Below are 17,317 nucleotides of genomic sequence, written 5' to 3'. Positions count from 1 at the left end.
ATGCAATTAATATTAATTTTGCGCTCGCCTCACAACAGCTTCAGCAGCTTTTTTTTTTTTTTTTTTTTTTCATTATCTCTTACTTTTTTGCACGCCAATTAATTGTCACTTAAAAAGCATTCACATGTTTTTTTATATTTTCATTATTATCTCTATTAACTTTGTTTTTTTTTTTTATCTTCATTGGCTGGCAGCTGTCACGTCGAGTTACACAAATCTAAGAGAATTTTGCCGGAAAGCAAATAAAACAAAACTTTTTTTTTTTTTTTGTATGTAATGTAATATACGAGTCGAGCTCAATTAGATGAATTGTGTGGAAAAATCTGTGCAAATGACACCTTGGGTTAGGTGGAAATTGGTTTTGATTTAACTGCGGGGCAAATAGATAAACGTAATTTAAATTTGGAACTAATTTATTTGAGTTAATTAATTTGATTTATTGATTATACAATTTGATGAAGATAGAGACATACATATGTGGAGTGGATGAAAGAATATTGAAGAGCAACACAATGCACTTTTAATACTAATATTTATACTTATTCTATTCATTTATGCCTATTCTAAAAGCTAGACTTATGACTAAATTTATACTAAAATTTATACCTATACTTATACCAATATTTATACTACATATACTTACATTTATACTTATACCTTTACCTATATGTATACCTTTGCTTATGCTTATGCATTCCATATATTAATGTACTTATTGTTCTAATATTTATACCTATCGTTATACCTATATACCTTTGATATACCTTACCTCTAACATTCACTTGAAATAAGCTTCAAATAAACATCAACCAATGTTAGCTTTGACTCCTGCATTAGCCATAATCATTGTCTAAACTCAAGCTCCACTTCATGTCCAAGCATCATACATAGTAAAAGCGTCTACATCACAGCTTAAGCTCTTCTCAAAGTCATCTCTCTTTCAACTAATCCTTAGCTTCGACTACAATTGCTTAAACACAACTAATCCAGCATAAATTCCAAGCTAATGTCATTGAGCTTTCAACGGCTAAAGACGACACACAAAAGGCTGAACAGAGCCATTAATTCCTATATGTCTTCCATTACCTAGGCGACAGAGCAACAAGTCATTTGATACATATTGCAAGCAAATTTAAGCTCAGCTAAATTCATATAAACACATGCACACACATAGAAAGACAGTCTGGCTGGCAGACAGGCGACATATTTTAATGCCAATTAATCGTTTTAATTAGTAAATTACACAGCGAGACCCTTCTCTAAGCCGCTTTATTTATTAGCATGAACATACATTATATTAGAGACACAGTCAGCAGCAGCAGCAAATGAAAATCGCGGCTTAAATACGCTCAGTAACATGTTGACACTAACAGCTGAACAGCTGAACCTAGGGCCTAGGGTGGACCAAAACGGAAAGGGCAGGCACTCAGTGTCAACAGTTTCTCGAGAATATGACACAATTAATTTTCGAAAATTTATGCTAGAATAATTACCAGCTGAATATGAGATGTGAGATAGAAAGAGAGGGAGAGAGAGAGAGTGCACACACTTATTCGCAAAATATAATTCAATTTATGCTGGTAAAAAAATTATGAGCTTAAATTATGCATGCAAACGTTGCCACGGCTCATCTTTAAGATACCAAAAAAAGAAACAGGAAAGAAGAAGCAGAATCAGATCTACATAATATATGCAGGACGTAGAAAGTAGCGAATGGAGAAGTGTGTAGAGAGCTGCTGTTGCTTCTTCATCTTCCACTTCTGCTTTTTTCGCTGTGTCAACTTATTGCATAGGCACAAATGAAGACAAAGTCTGTTTCATTTAAATAATTATTTTCAGCTCGTAATTTAACAGCTTCGCATTTGCTTTAAATTTATTTTCAAGAGTTAGCTGAGGGAAATGCGAAGTAAATGCTGGGCAAGAGTTTAGAAGGAAATTAGAAAGAAATCAAAGGTATAAAGTTAGGTATAAAATTAAGGTATAAAATTTAGTTATAAATTGGTTTAACATTCAACATTTTTAATAAATAAGTTTATTGCTTATATATTTCAATTATTTTCGTTTTCTTCAGAATATTCCAGTATTTGAATTCACTTTGATTATTGCTCTTATCGAGAATTGGTGTTGGACCGAATGAATTAGAGACCGCTCAGTTTCTGAGAAGCTTTGTAAAGCAAAAAAAAAAAAATAAATAAATAAAATAGTATTAAAAATCCTTACTCAATAGGACAAAAAGCGCTTGCTTCAAAGACACCCTGTTTCAATGTGTTCTGGCTAATTATTTCGATTGCTTAAAACAAGAATATATATTTAAAATATTATAACAATTCATAAAAGTATGTGAGAGTGTTTTTTGAAATTAATTTCAGACAAACTTTTATATAATTCAGCATACTAACATGAGATTTATCATTTCCGTTTTTATTCTTTTTTCCATCATCATACCCATTGCAATTGTTTGCCATTTTTCTAGGGTATATCGCATGACACGTGTTGGCTAAACACACGGCAGATGTTTGATATATTTTTAGCCATAGCAAATGTTGCCAGCGAATTGTCAATAGCCGTGAAAGGCAAAGCAAACGCAGCCAGCTTGCAATATTTGCCGCTAACAGCCATGAGTTGAGCATTTCAATTGTCAAGCATTGAGCAACAGGCACAGCCAATACACACACACACGCAGACGCACGCATATTCAGTGAGTGGTAAAGCTGTTTTATTAGCACAGCAGCAGGACAACCAAAATGAATCACCTAGCATTGTGTTCCAGGCAAATGTGTTTCGCTTGTATGCGTAGCGTGCCCCACCCAGCGTGCCACGCCCCATAGCCAGCCCAAAAACACTTTCAATATGCACATGTTGAGGCAAGACGCAATAGTAGTAGTAGTAGTAGTAGAAGAAGTAGTAGAAGTAGTAGTAGAAGTAGTAGAAGGCGTTGCTGCTTTATATGGCCAACAATAGCAATAAACCAGCTGCTGCCTCTGCCTCTGCTTGCTGCCTCTGCCTCTGCCTCTGCTGGCTGTTGCTGCTGTTTTCTTTATCAATGTTGTCAAGCTGCGCTGTTTGCACAGCAAATGCCAGACAACAACAACAACAACAACTCGAGCTCAACGAACAACAACAATGCCATTTATTCATTGTCCATTCGCAAGTTGATTGTTTGCTTACTTTTATCATCGATTTCGTGTCGCTACGGAAATAATCGACAAAAGTTTTTAATCAACAGCACAGAGAGATAGGCAGACAGACAGATCGACAGACACACACACACAAACACACACAGAGACACACTCACACCACCACTACATTTACTCATTTGCCTCACTTTATATAAGCATTACAATCATTAAACGCCGTCAGAGCAAAAATATATGTATACATATACAAATATATATATCTATATAAGAATAGCCCGGAAAGGGCCGCACAACACGTCAGCAAATTTTCCCTTTCGGCCGCCTGGATTATGACCGCAGAAGTGGGCAGTAGGCGGGACGCACGTTTAATGCAAATGGCCAAAATTAATTATTAAATTACACGAAAAAGGCATTTGAGGTTTTTCTCTTCGATTTGTGGCCAATGTGTGTGTATGTGTGTGTGTGTGTATTTGGTCGCATCTGTTGTTATAAATGTGTAAATTTGCCTCTTTGGCCAGTTAATTAAAAATCTTTTCAACTGCATTGGGTCTTAAGCGACAAACGTAAATTACAAATATTAAGCATACGCCACGTGAGCCTCAATTCTGTTTAATTTGCTTAAGCAAAGAACACATTATGCCAGAGCTCAGCAAGCACGTGTACTAGTTCGTGGCTGATAGTTCAGTTTGCTTTACCCAGAATCAAAGAAGCCTAAAAAGCTCAGATTTAATTGGCAATTTGAGGAAATGATTTTATAAGTCAAAGTTGCGGCCGGTTGTTATGGAGGATATAACTAATATTTATAAGGAATGTGAGAATAAGTATTAAAAAGAGAAGAGAAAAACAGGATATACAATTAAATATAAAAATATATATATATAAATACGAGGGATATTCATAAAGTTTTATGAAATTTAATTAGAATTTTAACATGTAAATAAATTCAAAAAGCTCTCCTTTAATTTATTGTAATTCCAATTTTTATTAGTTGTAAATTAAACTTAACTAAAATTTTTTTAATAAATAAATACTTTTCGATTTTTTTTTTTCACTTCACTAAAAGTTTTTTCGATTCACTAAAAGTTAAAAGAAGCCAACAAAATTTCACATAATCATAATCATCATAATCATCAAAGTAAACTTCTCTTAAAACAAACTTTAACTTTTGCTTAAACATTAATTAAAAACAACTTTATTATATTAATTAAAGCATTCCACTCTAATTATGGTTATGTTGTAATAAATAGTTTACAGCAGAGTAAAATTATGGTAAAAAGCAAAAGTGCGCACAAAAGTAGGCAATAGGAAAACTCCCAAAATATAAATAGCAGACCAAATTGAAGCAGTGGGAAGTTACAGTGGGCTTGACAAGAGAAGAAGAAGAAGCTTTAAGCTGGTGCTACTTATAGAGCTGACCCTTAGCAGCTTAGCTACATGAAATACAGTTGCAGTTAAAGAATTTAACTACCATAGACATTGATAACAGCCTACAAGTTGATTAACCATAAAATTTTCGTGTTAAACAGACATTTAAAGAGCTTTAGCACTCGAGCAGATAAATACATGTTCATAAATTGGATGCGTGCTTAAATTGTTGATTGGGAAAGACTTAAATGACAGGCCTTCAGTGCCAGAGAGGTGAGCTGGCGGCCCATAGAGTTCGACAGGCATAAATTATGCAGGCGATGCTGAAGCGCATATCGATGCCATTTTTAATTGAACACCCTGAGTACTGAGAGAGAGAGAGGGAGAGAGAGGGGAAGAGGGAGAAAGTGAAAGAGTGAGTGAGTGTGAGAGAGGAGAGACGTCTGCAGTTGAGGCATGTCACTCGATACTTTTATGGTAAAGAGCGTGGCAAAATTGAATTAAATCATTTTTACAGTTGTTGTTGTTGTTGTTGTTGCTGCTGTTGTTGATTTAATTGAAATGCATCCACACGACAGTTGTTGGGGCTGCCAATGCGCGAAACTGGTGAGATGAACTTTTTTTGCAATTTACATGCAAATGCAGTTGTGACGCAGTCACAAGCCAAAAAAAATATGAAAAATTGATTTCCGAAATCAAATCAAAAGAAATTCGTTCAATCCAAACACTTTAACAGCCTGTTAAATATTTAACTAAAGAATTTGCTACCAGATACATTGTGCATTGGCAATTCATCCATCTGTCGGTCTGTCCATCAAATTGTTGTCGCTTTTACACTTTTTTTGTTTAGCATATCTGCAATGTGCCAGAGTCTATAGACAGGCTGCTGGAATTGCAGTTGCTGACTGCTCTCGTCTGTCTATCTGCCTGTCTGTCTGTCTGTCAAACTGTTTTGTCACAGCGTTTGTCATGCACTTAGCCAAAGTTTAGCAGCTGCCACGTTGTTTTAGCCCAAGCTACATACATAACTTGGGCGCTCTGCCAAGCCATAAAATATTTATGATTTTATATTGCAGACGCTCGGGCCGAGCTCACTGACTCTCTCACTGTGACTCTCTGACTCTCTGGCTCTGGCAGGCAGGCACTCACTCGGCTGGCTGCAACTTGATTTATCGCACCACATGTCAAAATATTTCAACACAATTTCAATTTTCCACTTTTGTGTAGCGCAACAGCGGCTTACCCTTAAATCTGTCAAGCATGTAGATTTGCAATCGTATATATGCACTATGACTGGCTTTTCCCGCTTCATATATTCCGTAGATTAAAACATATGTGGCATGCCCAAAGTTCATAAATTTAATATGAGTATGAGTCTGATTTGTGTGAAAATGTTTCGATTGCATTGTTTTTGGAAGTTTGTTTTGCCAGGAAAAATATTTGCAAAATTTTTTAGTATTTTTTATTCATTTTTTATAGGATAAAGTTGAAAATGTTTAATAATTCATATACATTTGTAATATAAAACAGAATTTTAATATTAAAAAAAAAAAAAAAATATTTAATATTAAAAAAAAGGAAATATATATATTTGTTAGGGAAATCAATTGAATTTTTAACTTTTATTTTCTTTTAATTATTTTATAAAAATCTGTTAAACTACTTTTTTTATTCGAAAGATATGCAAAGAGGTTAAAATTCTGATTCTCAATCTTGAATTAATCAAATTCAATAAATAATAATCATAGAAATGAAAGGCTTGCAATAAATATATATATTTATATTCTCAAATATTTTTGCAACATTCTCTGTCTCTACTCTTAATCTCATTAAGCAGTAAATTTCCCAACATTTGTAAGACTTTAAAAATAAATATTTATACTTTATGGCGTCTGCCTTACATCAATTTAATTTTCAATAAAAAAGTCATAAAAAAATTTCAGTATCACATGCCGACACTTCAGCTGCTCTTACGATCAGCCAAATATATATCCTTAGTCTAGACACGCAGCCATTAAAAAACGATCTGAAATTTTTACCAAGCAATCGAGCGAAGCGTTTCATATTTTGTCTTCAGCGATAATTGACTTTATCTGAGTGAGTGCATTAAAGATGCTGTCGCAGCTTGTTAACTTCTCCGATAACTTGATAAATGATGCCAGCCCAAAAATTAATAATAATAAAAAAAAAATAAAAAAAAAAAAAAAAAAACTTTCAAGGAGAAAGACTTTATAGCCAGAGCTGCCCTGAGCTGGCCTGCCATGACTTGTCTTGGCCTGGCTCGTTGGCCGGGCAATAAAATTGCTGCAGAAAATTTGCCATAATTTCATTGAGCAAAGACTTTAAACGTCTGGCACGTTCGACTTTTTGCTCTACTCAAACTTTTCTTTTTTTGCAACTTCTTCTAACGCTGCTGTCTCTTCCTCCTCTTTCCATATTGCGCTGCACAAATCTCAATTGCAGTTCTTTTTATGGCTGCTGCAATTGGCTTTTACGCTGTTAAGTCTTAATATTCTACTTGGCTTACTTGCAATTTTTTCTCTTTTTGTTTTTTTTTTTTTTTTTTTTTTTTTTTTTGCAGCTGCTGCTGCTGCTGCAATGACTGCGACTACGAGTCAAATATTTGCCCCGAGCTTACACAAAGTGAACTTTTTACAGGGAAATAAAACAAAAAGAATGGGAGAGAGGGAGAAGGGGAGTGGGAGTGGGAGTGGGAGTGGAAGAGGGAGTGAGAGCGGCAGATACAGACATTTGCTAGCGGCGCTTTTCACACTCAGCTGTAAATGCCTCCAGCTGCACTCTGCATAGTTCTATAGACAAGCATACACACACACATACATACACATATTTATTTATTTATTTATTTAAATGTCTTTTTGCCACATTTTGCATAAACTGAGTCGTGTGGGCGATGGGTCAGTGGTCATTCGGGCAGCTTTAATGCGGTCAAGTCTCTTCTGCCACACTGACTAAATAACTTTATTAGTTTCTGCGGTCTCTAGCTGAAAAAAAAAAGTTCAAACTAACTGCAAACATAATAAATATATAATAGAATTTTATATACATATCTGTATATTTGTATAACAAATTTATTGTCTGCATAGTTTTTGTGGCTGTTGGTAATTAATTTAATTATCTTCTATCTGATTGCACACTTGCTGCTCAAATGTCAAAATATTTGCTCAGCAATTTAATGCAATCAATATTTGTATAGCTGAATTTATGCAAAGCTAATTAATTTCTGTTTATGTTCGCATACATTTCACATACACTCTCTAAACAATTTATCATGAATTAAATATTGCATTGACAGCTGTAAATGAATTTCATTCCATTGAGCTCTGGCCTAAATGATTTACATCAATATTTTAAGGCTTACAGGCAATGCCAGCAGCTGCTACTCGAACATTGTGAGAGACATATAAAATATTTATAAATTAAAGCTGAGAACTTTACGAAGATTTGTGAGTGGAAGAAGAACTTTTCAGTTGAATTTGACATGAAATTTGCAGTGAAGCTGAATTGAATTTATTTCATTAGAAATATACTCTTTGAGCATAAAAATGTAAAGGAATATTATTAAAAACTCGATTAGTTAATTTTGTATTTTTGCTTCGCATTATTATTATTTGTTATATTTTATTTATTATTTATTATTTATTATTTATTATTTATTATTTATTATTTATTATTTATTATTTTTATTTATTATATAATATTTATTATTTATATTCCCTATTTTATTTGTCATTTAAAATAAATTTATTTTACAATATTTTCTTCCAATTTATATTTTACGTTCAATTATTGCTAGTCAGACCTGTAAAAATACATATTTTCTATACATTTACAGTATAATGCATATCTGGAAGGAAACTAAATGTAATAAAATTGACACGTGTCACGCTTAAAAATGAAATAAATAAAGTAAAAAATTCCCGTAAAAACGTGCTTAAATTGGCTAATTTGCATTTTCAATACGCATAAAAATTGTGTTTTGCGCTGTTGGCAATTTATAAGCTTTTAGTCAAATCGAAAATCCCTTGCTAATCATTTTAGCTGACATTGAAAATGGTGTACGACATGCAAGCAAATCATTTGTAACACACACACAAACACACACGCATACGTCTGTGTGTGCGTGTGAGTGTATGTGTAGCTCCAAATTGACGCAGTCCAATCAGAAAACATTTCAATAATATTCAAAGCACACAGAACAACGCGTCACCAGGGCAATCAGCAAACAATTCGACAAATGCAAAAAGAAAGCAACAATCAGGCAACAAAAATTTAAAAAAAAAAAAAAGGGCGACAGCAGGAAATGCAATAAAAAACATATATAAATTATTAACCACAAAATTGTGACAGGCATATATATACACACAAATTTTATATATCTACTATATATTTATTTAATTAAATGATAAATGCGTATGCGCAGCGATGCGAAATCAGCTGCAAAATGAAATTTCAGCCGTAAATGCGGGCGCCAAAAAGGGGCTTTAAGGCTTGTCAAGGTAAACGTGCCACGCCCACTGCTAGTTTGGGTGTGAATTATGAAGGCGTAGCGCTGCCTTAAAAAGCAGCCAAAAGGGAAAACAACTGACAGCACAGTTAATTTCATAAGGCACATGACGTATACGCCCCCTAAGCCCTAGACTTACTCGCTCTGTGTGCACAGAGCAGTCATGCATATTTATACATAACGAGCATCGCTGTAAGTGTGTATGTGTGTGTGTGTTTTATTTGGGGGTTCTGTGCACTTGAACCGCTTTTGTTACCTGACGTCAATCGATTGATTTTGTTGGCCGTGTCATCCACCCCATCTAAATGCTGGGCATTATTTAGCTAACATTCTCCCATATGATACACAGGTGCTACCTAATTACTAGAAAAACATACAAATAAATACATACATATCTAGATATACACACATACATCCCTTTATATATTCTCATCAATATCATATGTATTGTCTGATTTATTATGCAATAATTAAGTACCTTGTTCTTTGTCTACCTTTCGCCCATATCAAGGTCCCACTTCAGCTGTCTGTGCGTTGTCATTCAGTCCCATTGGTCTGATTAATGCCTTGAGCCACTGTCTGGCTGGCTCAATTATTGAACAAAAGTTTTCCTCTTTTTGCCCTTTTTTGTTCTGTTTTTTGTTTTTTGTTTTAACTGTCTCTCCCAGTAGTATTTCGAGCTTGGCTTTCCATTATGCTCTGTCGACACATGTCATAAATGCGTGCCATATCGTCACATATATGTCATTCGCTTTTTATGCACTCTCTGATAGCGTTTTATTGTCCATGGCCGATGAAATTTTAATAGCTTTCCCCAAAAACTTCGGGCCTTTAAATGTGCTCTTTGAATTATTATTTCAGCATTTCAAAACACACGCACACACACACACATACATATATATATTTGGAACACTCTTCACGCCACTCAAATATAACATTTATGTACCTATTAAGCATATGAGCCCCAACTCCGGAACTACGGAAGACATAAACCGCTTAGTAGTCGAATGATTTCTTCGGAACTCATTTTATCTCATAATGACTTTTTTCGCTTCTCCTGTATCTTTAATTGACCAAAGTACTTTAACGACCTTTTTTATATTATTCAACTATATAGATGTTTTAATAATTTAGTTACAGCTACCAAATTTCCATTATAATGCATATCTATAATTTTATGTGAAATATATGCTATTCTCCATGTATAATTTTCTGGTCCTTTTTTGCATATGCAGATTAAGTATTCATTATTTTTTTACATGTACAATTCCATGTAAAATTATTTCTTCAATGATATGTGTTCTCTATCCTCAATCAACAATTTTTCATCTTCTGTCCTATATTATTCATCTTCTATCCATCATCATTTATTTTCTATCCGCTATCCTCTATACTCTATCTTTTATTCGATATCCGTTATTCCTTATCATCTATCCAATATTCGTTATCCGATATCTGCTATCCTCTATCCACTATGCTCTATACTCTATCCTCTATCCCCATCCTCTTTCCTCTATTATCCACCATTAATCCACTTCTATCTATCCTATGTGTATCACATATCATATATCCAAAATACTATATCCTAATTACTATATCTAAAATCAAATATTCTTTATCCTTTTCTTTCACCGTTTTTTTATTACATATCATAACATATTAGAGTAAATATAGAACGAAATCGAATACAATCGCTTCGCGTGTCGATATGCAATCAAAGCATTATTTATTTTTGGATATTTTAATAAATATATATGAATCAGATAGGCGTAGCTGCTTCGCATTAATTCGCATTTGACAAGTCTATTTATATATAGAATCAAGACTAATCAGTTAGCTTCAATTACGCGCGTTTGCCTTCTGCCCACACTCAATTCGGCTATGAAAATCAATAAGCCCATGACATGGCCGACAAGATATAATTTCCAGAAGAGCTGCAGGTCGTCGAAACGGGTATAAATCGGACTCTTAAACGAATCACAGGCCAATGATGGAACTTTGCCAATCATCATGTCATGATAGGATCTCAGCTTGAATAGTTTCGCTAAGCCCACATTCTGGGCATTCAAAATGTACTCGTCCAAGGCAGCGGCATAGATCGAATTCTTCTGCAATATCGTATTCACTGGAAATTCTTCGGCAATATGTATATCATTCGATTTGCATAGCAGTGGGTGCTTATAGTTTCGCTGATAGACTTCCAAAGCGTTCCAGATCAAAGAATACGTCTGATAGGCATAGCTCGTGTTCAGGCTAAGCAACAGCTCGACCTGATCCTTGGCCTCCATACAGACAGCATTGGGCACTTTTTTGGTAAAGAAATCCGCTTCGTATTCCGTCTCGATGAGCTCATACGAGGCATAATCAAACAGTACCGGCAATCGGCTGGCATTCAGCTCGGCATAGTTCTGTATGTGGCGTTCACGCGGCTGCTTGGTCAACCAGGTGCTCAGGGTGGCATTAAATGAGATATTGCACATGATCCCCAGCAGAGCCAGTTGAAAGCCCAAGATTCTCACTGGCAGCCTACTACGTCTGGCAATGGGCACCGTATGATTGATCAAATTCCGTAAGACATTCAAGTTCAAGACGAACCGAGAGTAGGGAAAATTCAATTTCGATTTGCGACAACAATAAGCCACGAACGTCTCGAACAAACTGAGGCCAACATAAACTGCGAGCAGCTTTAGCATCGACTTCGGGGAAAACATTCGCAAATAGATCTGCCCGATGCTCAGCTCATGGCCACAGGGCACCACAATCAGGAAACTGACCATGCCCAGCGTTGCCGATCTCTGCGTGCCCTCGGCTTGATGGCGCTGCGAAAAGGGCTGCACATTGGTTATAAAATCCACCTCGCCCCGACCTATTAGCAGCATTATCTCGGGCATATGTTGAGCTCTACGGGTCTCATTGAGAAACGGGCTGAAGTACTCAAGTTGGATATTTCGATGCTTGGCAAACGATTCCATCAGATTGTAGCAGAAGCCGTTGAAGTATTCGCGACCCGTGCGCGGATCACGGCTGATGAAACTGTTCGGGGGCACGAGCGAGGGTATCATCACGGCTCGCTTGCCCCGAAAATTGCGCCAGTGTTGCACAAAGAGGCGTTCAGTGCTGTTAAGCGTGCGGTTCAAAGGCAACCTCATCTCCTCGTAGCTGGGCTGAGGAAATGGCTGCATGCGTAACAAGGAAAATCGCCGACCTTTTCCAATTAATATTAGGATATTGTAATAATAATATCGCCTCGCCTGACGACCAATTAGGTCCAGCAGCTCTTGAGCATTGCTCTTCTCGATTTGCAGCCAAATTATAATTCTCGCCTCCCGCATGCCCTCCAGGCTGTCGGCCAATGCGGCAGTCAGCAGCAGTGCATCTCGTATTTCACGTATGTAAATCAATGCTAATGCTCTGCGTGTATAATTGATGACACGAATCACGTTTCGTTCGTCGTAACGCAACACTGGCCAATTAGAGAACGGCCAGTGTTGTAAAGCATCCAAATTAGTTGGCTGCCTACGCTGCAGCAGCAACAACAACACAATTGGCTCTTCCACATTCACCTGGACCAACAAATTATAGAGCACATCCTCACGACGCTCCACTTCCAGGCCAAATTTCGGCCAACAGCAGCTGCCACCAGACCAGAGCAGACTGAGGAGGCAACACAGCAACAATTTCATTTTTGCCATCGGCAATTGACTTCGGTCTTCGCACTGAGCTGCGGACGCACGTTTCACAGACCTTTTAAAGGTTTATCGAGCAATCGTTATACTAATTGCATTAAGAGCTGATTTAAATATACTCTTTGAAAACCCATTTGATTGCATTAACTTAGATAAACATCCACAGAAGAAGAGTGAAAATTTTAATAGTGAAAATTTGATTTTAAATGGCATAATTAATGGAAAATTGTTGAAAGCGCCATACTTTGTACCCTATAGCAAACAGCTGTGTTTTCTTTTATCAAGGTTTTAAGACTGCAATATACCCTAAGTCTGAGCATCAATAAAAAACATTAAATAATATATAATGTAAATTAGTTCATATATGGTTCTCACAAATATATTATATTGTATTATAATTAATTTTTTATTTTTATTTATTTTTCTATTTATATTTATAAGTTTATTTATTTTATTTTTATTTATTTATTTTTTTTTTTTCAATTTTCCATTTCAGTATTTTTATTAATATATATTTTATTTTATTTAATTATATTGAAAGTATTATTTTTTTTTTTAATATATATTTTCAAAGCAAATTTTATATTATATTTTATGTACTTTTTAGATATACATATATTTATTTTTATATCATATTTATTTATATTTCTATTTTTTTTTTTTTTTTTTTTTTTATATGATATATTTATTAGTTAAATTATAAATTTAATATACATTATTCAACATGAAGATTTTCTGAACTATATAAACTCTTCTATGTGCTTCTATACAGAATAATGTACTACTTAATATTATATAAACTGCAATTGCTCAAATTCACTTGCCCAACCCACTTCCGCATTCTTTAACAACCACTCACACACTTGCGACACCACAGAACATCCCCACACAAATCCAACCTACCGAACCTAGCTCCTTGCCAAACCTCAAAGTCATTTCCATGCTAAGCCAACACTAATGCCAAAAACACATTTTATCTACTGGGAAATCTCTTTTTGTTTCTATTTATTTTGAGATAAGCTTAAACAAATGCGCAGGTGAGTGCTCGCCAGGTGGAATGCGTTAAATTTTTGTATAATGCCAGCTGGCGTGACATAAAGCTGCTAATTAACAACAGATTGCTGGGTGAAATTAAGCAAAAATTGCGCATACGCAGCGTGCGCTTCTAATATTAAAATGAGCATGAATTTAAAGTGCTACTTGACAGTAGAAAAAAAATATATATATGCAGTTATATATATGTATATAAATATATGGTGAGGAGGAGCCACAACACGCATGTGTTTAGATAAATATTTAATTAAAGGCGCAATATGCGACGACGCTAATTATGGCCAACAAGGCAACGGCCAAGCTAAGACCAAGACCTACACTAACTGGCATTTACGTGAATGTCAGCAGATTGTGCCTTATCCGACAGCAAATGCCGGAGTTCAGTGGAAAGGGAAGGAAAGACTGAGAGATAGAGAGAGGGAGAGGTAGGGGGTTAAAATTTGTTGTTATTTTGCATTAGAAACTCACTCGAGCTGAACCCTAAACGACATAATTTACAAAAGCGCTTTGGCAGAGTCAGAGTCCTAACCGGCGAGCCGGGCCCGGACCTGGACCCGGACCCGAAGGTTTCCGGCTCATTCCAGCTGACGTCCAGCGTCCGGCAAGTGTCAGTTGCACTGCTGTTGGCGGCTGGTGTCGGTCGTTGTGGCAGTTGTGCAACATTTCAAGCGCATTTAATGCGCATAATGTCAACTGCAATAGCCTGCTATAGCAATAGCAACAGCAACAGCAACTGGCTAAGAGACACGGCGTAGAACCACATTTACGTTGTTTCAACTCTCGGCCGAGTTAAGCATTTTGTTTACTGTTTGTTTGTGGTTGGGCCGTTGCTTTTGTGTACATACCGCTGCCACGCCCACCTTTAATTGAGCAACTTTTGCACATTTAATGCCAACAACAGGCTGCAATTTGCACAGGTAGAGACCTAAAACACACACACACAGCTTAAATGGATGTATATAGCCTGTAGTTAGTCTTTGTCTTTGGGGAATTTTCGTCAACTGCATTTTGTGCATAAAAGTTTTCTCTGAGGTGCAGAAGAAGCGAATAAGCGCAAGAGCAGAATGTAGACAATTTTAAGCTGAATGGTGAAGCTGGCGGAGCAGAGCAGCGAGAGGGGGGATTAGAAGAAATCTAAGTAAATAGGAGAAAAAGGAGAGAGTAAGAAAATCAGTTAGAGATAAATAGCAAGAGAGAGAAAGAGACAGACAGAGGGAGAGAAAAAGGAGGTGAGAGCAAATGAGATAGAGACAGAGAGAACGTGAGAGAGAGAGAGAGGGGGACAAGGAAATTGAGAGAGAGGGATATATAGAGGGGATAGACAGAGAAAATGAGTAAGAGTGAGACAGAGAGAGAAGGAAATAGAGAGAGAGAGAGAGAGAGAGAGAGGGAGAGAGAGAAATATAGACGAGATAGACAGAGAAAGAGACAAAGGGAGATACAGAGAGTGAGATAGAACAAGAGACTGATAAGGAGGGACAGTGCGATATAGAAAGAGTAAAATAAAGAAAGAGTAAGATTAAGAAAAGGAGACAGAGATAGAGAGAGAGGCAAAGAGAAAGAGACCTAAAGTCAAACAGAAAAAGAAAAGCTATATAAAAAAAGATATAGAGATAACTTTACTCCATAAAAATTGCTAACCATAAAATAACACAATATATAAATAAAACCCAACCACCTAACCTAGCGATTATATTCACAGCTCAGTCTAAAACCAAAGATAGGATAGAAAAGCAGGCAAACAGGATTCTGATTGAGCGAAAGTAAGCTTAAGATATCTGGAATTCACACAGTCACCTCTACTAGAATGTTGCACTTAGTAAACAAAAAAATATGTAAAATAAAAACTGGGAATTCGCACTCGGCAAGGGAAGTATTTTGAGAATGTCACACAATGTAAAATAAGTTGATCAAAAATTCCAGAGCAATCGCATCGACGTTTAATGAAGACGTCAAGGAATGCAACTCCATAAGGAACAAAGCAATTCAATGTAGCTGAAAAGTAGAAATTTCGTCAGACATTCAGGAATGCAGCACAAAGTAGAAGGGCAACTTCAGATGTAATCGAGTCATAGGGGGTGGGAGAGGCAGGGCTCAATTTCCACAGACGCATGCAAGGGCTTGTAAGTCGTTTAATAGTCAAATATACGAATATTTATGTTGAGTGCCAACCAGTAGCTATTTGAGCCAACTTTTGTTATCGTAGCCAAAAACAATTTCAATTGAATGTCAATTTGCATTTACCACAAATTGAACATTTCGAGTGCAGTTAAGTGCATTGCGATGTTAGCTGCTAAAAATACATGACTTATTCACGTACAGAAAAAAACAGAAGCGTTCGTTTAATTATTAAACAGATTCAGGTAAAATAAAAAATAAAAAAGTATATCATTAATATATAAATTTTAGAATTATTTGAACTTTACACTTATTTTCTGAAATTTTTTTCTTTTTACCAAAAAAATTAATGATTAAGTGAAATTCAGAAATTGTTAAAAAGAAAAAAATTCAGAAAATAAGTGTTAAGTTCATATAAAATTTATATTTTAATGATAAAAGGAGAACAATTATAATATTTAAAAAATATATACAAAATACAGTTTCAAATATAAACAAGGTAGGTATATTACAATAAAAAAAGCGTATAAAATATTTAAGATATAAATAAAGAGATTATACTACTCTACAAAAACAAAAAAAAATATATATATATATACATTAAAAAATTGTTTGTATATAATAAAATAAATATTTTGAATCTTTCTCCTCACCAATTGTATTAAATATATATATATATATATATATATATATATATATATATATATATATAATACAAATAAATAAATTCTTAGTGCAAATATAAAAAAAATACAAAACAAGTGAATATAAATTTAATTATAATAAAAAAAAAGTAACTTAAAAAAAAAATACCAAAATGGTTTAAGTAAATACCCAACTCAAATAATAATAATTGAAATAAAATCAAATGAAATTTCTTATTATATTAAATCATTTAAATTGTATGGATAATGGAGGCCAGAAGGTCTAATCAACAGTTTCAAGTTCTTGAACACGTTTGGAGCAATTGACCATTACCATATATATTCCAGTTAAGCAGAAACAACCGAAACAAGTTTGAAAACAAAATAAGTACTAAGCACACACACACACACAGATACCCTCAAGTACACACACACACACCTAGAAAGCTTAACCTTTATTGATAAAAAATTCACGCACGTAAGCAAACAATTTGCTTCAAACCGACAAAAAAAATAAGGGAGAGGAACAAAAATACAACAACGATATAGGACCTAATAAAAATAAAACAAATGCCACAACAAAAATTGCACTCTTTATTTTTCTTTTCCTCCGTTTTGTTTTTGTTTGTGTGCGTCTGAATTTTCCCGCAGCGAATTTTGCGGCGGATGCGATTGCGGATGTGGATGCGTCTACGGATGCGGAATCATAGACGAGTGCACAATTGAGTCGACGTAGAGCTGGCAACACCTAAAAGAGTCTAAAACAAAAGCAACAACAGCAAAATACAT

At 35.2% G+C, this 17,317-nt stretch overlaps 2 protein-coding genes across 14 annotated transcripts in view; both read right to left on the bottom strand.

The window, feature by feature from the left end:
• Nucleotides 1–17,317, bottom strand: part of SLO2 (slowpoke 2) — a 154,170-nt gene that overhangs the window by 77,957 nt on the left and 58,896 nt on the right. The window lies entirely within an intron of this gene.
• Nucleotides 161–17,313, bottom strand: Ir47a (Ionotropic receptor 47a). The gene has a single exon (XM_089470302.1). The coding sequence runs from the start codon at nucleotides 12,717–12,719 to the stop codon at nucleotides 10,857–10,859; it is 1,863 nt and encodes a 620-aa protein (XP_089326428.1). The 5' UTR covers nucleotides 12,720–17,313; the 3' UTR covers nucleotides 161–10,856.

Source organism: Drosophila arizonae, chromosome 5 (assembly GCF_054131065.1).
Source record: "Drosophila arizonae isolate 15081-1271.41 chromosome 5, UAZ_ARI_1.0, whole genome shotgun sequence".
In the NCBI taxonomy this organism is placed as follows: Eukaryota; Metazoa; Arthropoda; class Insecta; order Diptera; family Drosophilidae; genus Drosophila; species Drosophila arizonae.
The sequence above is the reverse complement of the archived record's forward strand: the minus strand, read 5'-3'. Positions and strand labels throughout refer to the sequence as shown.

Excerpts from the sequence above, each read along its gene's own strand:
- Ir47a (XM_089470302.1), bottom strand. The coding sequence starts at position 12,719 with ATGGCAAAAATGAAATTGTTGCTGTGTTGCCTCCTCAGTCTGCTCTGG.